Consider the following 7,438-nt stretch of genomic DNA (forward strand, 5'->3'; position numbering starts at 1 on the left):
AACCAGGTATGTTACCATTAGATGCTCTATCACAAATCTTAGCTAATTCTGGATCATTAAATTGAGAGGCCTTAATTTTCTCCAATAAGGTAGGCTTCACAACTAGAGTGGAAAAACATGTACTTGAACCCTTGATTATAAACTCAATCCCCATTCGTTGTAAATCTGCCAAAATTTCTTTTTGAGTAGTTAGCATGCAAGCTAATTGTCTTGAAGACTTTCTACTCAAAGCATCTGCCACCACATTTGCTTTGCCAGAATGATATTCAATGTAGCAATCGTAGTCATTTATCAATTCCAGCCATCTTCTTTGCCTAAGATTCAACTTTTTTGTGTAAACAAATATTTGAGACGCTTGTGATTAGTGTATATCATACAAGGTTCACCATACAAATGGTGTCTCCAAATTTTAAGAGCAAAAACCACTGCTGCTATATGGTTTCACTGAGAGAAGGAGGGCTGTTGGTGTGTGAGATGGTGTTGTTGTGTAAGAACAAAGGAAGATGAACAGAAAAGAGCAAAGAAAGAAGAACAAGAAAATGTTCTAGTGTAGCAAAGAAGACAAGGGAATAGGATGTTGGGTGGGGCACGTGTTTTGCTAAGGAAAAGTGAGCTTATGACTCACCTTTGCAACTTTTAAATTTTACTTACCATCCCCTTCACAAGCTTATATTATAGAAATGTCCAAACAATAATATAACTTTACATATAAACCCTTACCTTTATAAACTTCTTTCCATCATTAAAAAAGCATATATCTTTTATAATATCACAATATCAAAGCTTTATTCACTTAAAATAATTAAGATAATACTAAGTATATAAACCCATAAAATTAATAATGCAATTAAGTTGGGATATTACATATCTAAGGTGAGTAGCCAAGAGAACAATCAGCTTTGAAGTCTCCTCTTTAAACTTCACTTTCTTTTCATGGTCTGTAACTTGAACATGTCCAAAATTTGTCCTTTTTAACCCCGAGTCCTCTAGTTTTTCTCCACCCCCAACATGAGTAAACTTTGTGGCGATTATTGTCCAACTACGTTTTCCTTTCCTACTCGTACTACCCTTTTCCAAAGATGAGATGGATAAATCAAAAACTTCATTATTTTTAGGAGTAGGTTTACTCAAATTTTTATCAAGTCTTTGCACATCCTTGCTGGAGTCAAACTCTTTCACAGATAGAGGTAAATGAGGAGCCACCAAAAGACATGCTTTTTCACTATTTTCAGAAACTATCCCCCAGATTTTTGCCATTAGTTAACAAAGTCTCACTATCCACGGAAAGGCTCCTATCAATTTCCTTTAATGTCTCCTCAAACTCAGTAACTGTCATACTCCTATTTGAAATTTCAGTAACTTCCGCAATTGGCACATCTAACCGCTCAACATCACTAGCAACTACCACCGAAACTTCCAAGCAACCTCGACTTAGAGGTATCACAGCCACTCTTCATCACATTCTCAACCACAGTCAGGCTAGCCAGAGAATTTTTACCACTAATAACTCCAGGATAATGTTGTTTTCTTTGGATTTAATCATCACCAAAACCAGACACTTCCACCACAGACTTACATGAAGGATTAAATTGGGTTGCTCTAATCCAAGGTCCAAATTACTGGTCCTCCAATTTCAAAGTGCCTTTACTTTGTAGCCAGAGAACACAATCCTTATCATCATGAGTAATCCTCCCACACCAATAGCATTAATTTGGGAGGCGTTCATACTTAAATGAAATCCACTCCTCCGAACCATCCTCAATTGAAATTTTCCTTCCTCTACATAAAGGTTGAGAGATATCTATGGCCACCCTAACCCTTAAGAAATTACCTCCAATCATTTTAGATTGCTCATCCATTCGCTGAACATCTCCTAATGTTTCACCAATAGAAATAGCAACATTAGGAGATAAAAAAACAAAATGGCAAATCGTGAATTTGTACCCAAAAGAAAGAAGTAGTGAAGTCCAAATCCTTCATAGTAGTTTTTCCATCATAACGCTGAAGTAGAACAAGATGTCTATCAAAAGACTACGGTTCTCCCATTAAAACCTTATCAGCGTCCGACTCAACTTCAAAAGCAAACAGGAGATGATTTTCACCAGCATCTCTAACATTAAATTTTTGAGTGGTACGCCATAAAGGCCTAAAAGTTTTTGCCACTACATCAATGTTAACACTCCTCTTAGTTAGAAATTTCGCTGCTAAAACATACTCTTAGTACTATTTACTTGTAGATAGAACCATGCTCTTACCCTCCCTATGAGAAAGGGAAATCATTTTCCACTTAGGCTGTGTTTGTTTCATGTAAGTGATTTTCCGGAAAATACTTATTTTCCGGAAATGCTATTTTCCGGAAAGGAAAATATTTTTAAGTGTTTGGTTGCATTACGGAAAATGTTGTGAAAAATATTTTCTGGTGTTTGATTGTATGGTTGAAAATGTTATTTTCCTACAAACTCCGCCAAACTCACGGCAGCAAACTCCGGCAATTAAAAGCCACAACCACCAAAACACCGCCTCCCCAACAACACCAAAAATCAAAATCATACAGAACACCAAAACACAAATAAAACCCAGAAAAAAAAAAATCATATTCCGGTCAAATTGAGAGAAGAAGGAAGAGAGGGAGGACGATCGGTTTTGGGGTGCGACCATCGCGATCGGGGACGACGAATCGGTGCTGCGACTGCGGCGATCAGGGACGACGAATTTGGGTTCGCGATCGGGGACGACGAAGGGTGCGATTCGAATGGCGATCGGGAACACCAAAACACCACCACCCACGCCACCACAACAACAACAACAAAATCAGAGATCAAAGAGAGAAAGTAAAAAATCAAAATCACAAAAATTTCAAACGAGAACGAGAACGAATCGGTGCGAGTGGGTTCGTCGGTGCGACTGGGTTCGTCGGGGTTCGTCGGTGCGACTGGGTTCGCGGTGCGACGATCTCTCTACTCTCTTTGTCTCTCTCTTCGCGCGTGGTCCGAAAATGGTGAGACGATCTCGATGATCGGTGACTGGGTTCGATGAGGGTGGGTTTGAACGATCAGAGCGGTGCGATCGTCTTGCTCCGATGCGATCTTCTTGCTCCGACGTCGGCGATCTTCTTGCTCTTTCTCTCTCTCTCTCTTCTATTTTCCAAGGGCGGAAATCATTTGAAGTGAAAATGAAAACGGAAATGATTTTCCGTTGTTTTGGCTCTCATTTTCGGTCAACTGGAAATGCTTTTCAGTTTGACCGAATTTGAAGTAACAACCAAACACCGAATTTTCCGGAAAATCATTTCCGGAATCAGTTTGAAGTCAATTCAAACGCACCCTTACTTGCAAGATCATCCATTACCTACATAACAAGTGTTTCCCATACACCACAATGAAAATCCAAGTCTTGAAGCACTTAATTTGCTATAAGGAAAACAAGAAATTACACAGAAGGGAACCGAATACTACAAACACAAGTGTTTCCCAGATCCCACAAAGAAAACCGAAGTCTTAAAGCAGTTTATTTACTTCAAGGAGAATGAAATTCCATAGAGGGATCTAATACCACAACCTCAAGTGTTTCCCAGACCCCACAAAGGAAACCCAAGCCTTGAAGCACTTAATTTGCTATAAGGAGAATGAAATTCCACAACAGAGAACCTAATACTACAATCACAAGAATTATCTAGACCTTACAAAGAAAACCCAAGCCTTGGAGCCAATAATTTACTACAAGGAGAACAAATTCTCAAAGGAGGAAACCTAATACTACAACGAAGGAAATTGGGAGAGCCAACTTTCAAAGCCGAGAACCATGTATGTCACAAATTGGATAGGAATCATATTCCATAATGTGAAAACCCAAAAATTGTGTTTTCAATTTCATCACTCAAACTCAATTTTTTGAGTTATGAGTGTTGCTTCCATCACTCAAAAATTTTCTCAAACAAACTTTTTTGTGAGTCCCATGTTTTTTGGATTATGGGTGATGGAAACCGAGTTTTATAATTCAGTTTTCACCCAAACCAAACAGCCTTTGGCATCATTTTCTTAAAGTAAATATTTTAAACCAATCTCAACAAGGGGGAAAAACTATAGATTTTTAATTTTTTTTTTTTAAAGCTCAGCAGGTCTTTTAAAATGACGTCGTTTTAGTATAACTTGGTCTGCCAAAACGAGTCGTTTCATTCCAACACTCTAACAGTTCTCAGTCCATTAACGGTGACGTTTGCATTTTTGGTCTTTTGGTTTGCGCAGCATTTTCATCTTCACATCTGCCATTGTTGTCACCTTCTTACGTGTTCCACCTCGTAAAATTGTAATTCATGCGCAACACAAACGATTCCCATGGATTTCTCAAAAAAATTGCCTTCTTTTTCTCTATCCGTGGTGTTCAGCCTCTTCGTTATCGAAACAGTTCGATTAAACTCCTACATTCCCTTCGCCAACACAAACAAAACAAACCCATTACCAATTTGTATAACAGAAAGACTAAGAAACCTTTCAAATCAGTTAAAAACGAAGAAACCGACAACCCCAAAGAATATATGAGAGACACAGTGGGAAAAATATACAAACTTTTGAAGTATTCAACATGGGATTCTGCTAAACAAGAGCTAGACAATCTCTCTTCTATAAGATGGGACTCTTACACAGTCAATCAAGTTCTCAAAACCCATCCACCAATGGAAAAGGCTTGGCTTTTTTTCAACTGGGCTTCAAAGCTAAAAGGGTTTAAGCACGACCAGTTTACTTACACAACCATGCTTGACATTTTTGGAGAAGCTGGGAGGGTTGCTTCAATGAAGCATGTTTTTGAACAAATGCAAGAGAAGGGGTTGAAGATTGATGCTGTGACTTACACTTCGTTGATGCATTGGCTTTCTAGTTGTGGTGATGTTGATGGGGCAATCAAAGTGTGGGAAGAAATGAAGGGTAATGGTTGTTTTCCCACTGTTGTTTCCTATACTGCTTATATGAAGCTTCTGTTTGATAATAACAGAGCTAAAGAGGCTACTGAGGTTTACAAGGAGATGCTTCGATCTGGGTTTTCTCCAACTTGTCATACTTACACTATCTTAATGGAGCACCTTGTGGGTTCTGGTGAGTGCTATACTTCTTTGTATCCTTGGTGCACTTCAATTGTTTGTTAAATTGTCTACCTGGGTGCTTACTTTGCTTGGAGCAAATAACTTTAATAATATACTGTACTAAAATAAAATCTAAAACTATGCACTCTACTTATTTATATTTAATTAATTTCTACTTTCTAGGAATCATTTGCCCACTTAGCTCTGCCTTTGTGATATTATATGCAGATGATTTTATTGAGTACTTGGCTACTTGTTGATATCCTATTTATTCAAATCAGATATACTCTTTATTGTTTTGAAATGCATGGGTTTAGTATGCAACATTTCAGCTACGTGGAATCGGTTCAATTAAAGACTTCTTCCATGAACCTGTCATTCAAACAAATTTTATTATGTTTTGTTTAAGATTACTTGAGCATTGTAGTTAGTTGTTGTGAGTCATTTTTATCATCTCACCATTTCTAATTTCATTTAGTAGTTTTCAGTTCCTGTTCATCACAATGATACCAGTCAATGCTGTCAATATTTTGTCCTTACGAATTAATTCTGAACTTTTCAGTTTTGAAATTCACAATGATATGAAAGTAATGGTGAAATCAAGGTTTAGATAATTTATTTGCTTAAATTAATACGTGGCAAGGAATATCATGGTAACATGATAAATTATCGTAGTCAAAAAAACTTTTCTTTAATATATATTCTTTGCATATTCACTTAGGGTGCTCCTGCTTTTAGCACCTTGGGATGTCTTTACTAGGTTATGAAGATCCTGAAGGGGTAATTATTTTCTTTTTTTTTTCTCTTTTTAGCAAAACTTCCTCTAGCTTTGACCAGAAGGATCAGATACAAAACCCCCAAAACCTCTCTGATTGTGTACTAAAAATGCTGGGGCTAATTGTTCCTTTTTGTAATGGGTTCCAGGAAAATATGAAGAAGCCCTTGAGATTTTTAGCAAAATGCAAGAAGCTGGGATACAACCTGATAAAGCTGCATGCAATATATTGGTTGAGAAATGTTCCAAAGCTGGGGAGACAAAGGCTTTAACTCTAATCCTTCAGTATATGAAAGAAAGCCGCCTTGTTCTGCGTTATCCTGTATTTCTGGAAGCACTGGAAGCCTTAAAAAGTTCTGGCAAGAGTACAGTGCTTCTCAGGGAAGTTAATCCTCATTTTTCTATAGAGTGTATCAGCAAGGAGGAGGCATTTGAGATTAGACCAAGGGCTTCTGACGCTTCTTATGGCATAGACAGAGGGCTTTTACTGATTTTCTTGAAGAAGCGAAACCTTGTAGCCATTGACCGCCTACTTACTGGGATTATGGATAAGAATATGCAATTGGATACTGCAATTATCTCAGCAATCATCAAAGAAAATTGTGGTCATGGAAGACGCAGTGGTGCTTTATTGGCCTTCAAATATAGTGTAAGAATGGGAATAATAATTGAGAGAACTGCATATCTTTCCTTGATAGGCATTTTAATCAGATCAAACTCATATGCAAAGGTGGTGAAGGTTGTTGAGGCCATGACTGGGGCTGGACATTCTCTTGGAACGTATCTAAGTGTGCTTTTGATCTATAGGCTTGGTTGTGCAAGAAGGGCTGCTTGTGCCGCAAAAATATTTGATCTATTGCCTGATGATCAGAAGAGCACAGCTGCTTTCACTGCTTTAATTGGTGTTTACTTCACAGTAGGCAATCCTGACAAGGGACTTCAAATTTATAAAACCATGCTAGAGAAAGGAATTTATCCTGCATTAGGCACATACAATGTGGTATTGGCTGGACTTGAAAATTGTGGTAGAATAAGTGAAGCAGGTTTCTATAGGAAGGAAAAGAAGAGCCTGCAATTAAACAGTCGTTCTCAGGAAACTGTCTCCCTAGAGGAAAAGATATGTGACCTTGTATTTGCTGGAGATGTAACTTGAAACACTGATTTGGGACCATAAAAGTCACCACATTGATAGCTTGCTAAGAAAATTTTGTGCTATTACTCGAGTATATGCCATTCAGTGCAAATGACAACCAATGCTTCTTTCAACATCATGAAAAAGGATAAAAGGGCAAGGTGAAATAATTCATTATAGTTGAAGTAACAATTATCCATTCTATGCTATTTTATAATTCAAGGAATTATAATAAAACTTTAAGCACTAGCCAAGAGTCACTTAACTCAATTGACACTTCTTAATACTTCTAACAAAGACATTTTAGTGTTTAAATTCATCTTCCCATTTTTGTTATTAAAAAATAAAACGTCAAGCATTGTAAATATAATGAAGTTCAAACAAATTACCAAATTTTTTCATCTTATCCTACTTCTCAACTAAACAAATAAGAATTTTTACATCTATTTTGATT

At 37.3% G+C, this 7,438-nt stretch overlaps 1 protein-coding gene across 1 annotated transcript; it reads left to right on the plus strand.

Moving 5' to 3' along the window:
- Nucleotides 1-4,216: 4,216 nt before the first annotated feature.
- On the plus strand, nucleotides 4,217-7,144 carry LOC115971840 (pentatricopeptide repeat-containing protein At2g01390). The gene is made up of 2 exons (XM_031091914.1): nucleotides 4,217-5,090; nucleotides 6,002-7,144. Exons 1-2 carry the CDS (start codon nucleotides 4,313-4,315, stop codon nucleotides 7,003-7,005), a joined length of 1,782 nt encoding a protein of 593 aa, XP_030947774.1. The 5' UTR covers nucleotides 4,217-4,312; the 3' UTR covers nucleotides 7,006-7,144.
- Nucleotides 7,145-7,438: the final 294 nt, after the last annotated feature.

This window comes from Quercus lobata, chromosome 12 (genome assembly GCF_001633185.2).
Source record: "Quercus lobata isolate SW786 chromosome 12, ValleyOak3.0 Primary Assembly, whole genome shotgun sequence".
NCBI lineage: Eukaryota > Viridiplantae > Streptophyta > Magnoliopsida > Fagales > Fagaceae > Quercus > Quercus lobata.

Bases quoted from the DNA above. Each gene is read 5' to 3' on its own strand.
- LOC115971840 (XM_031091914.1), top strand. From the start codon at position 4,313: ATGCGCAACACAAACGATTCCCATGGATTTCTCAAAAAAATTGCCTTC. The intron at 5,091-6,001 runs GTGAGTGCTATA...AATGGGTTCCAG, and splicing joins GGAGCACCTTGTGGGTTCTG to GAAAATATGAAGAAGCCCTT.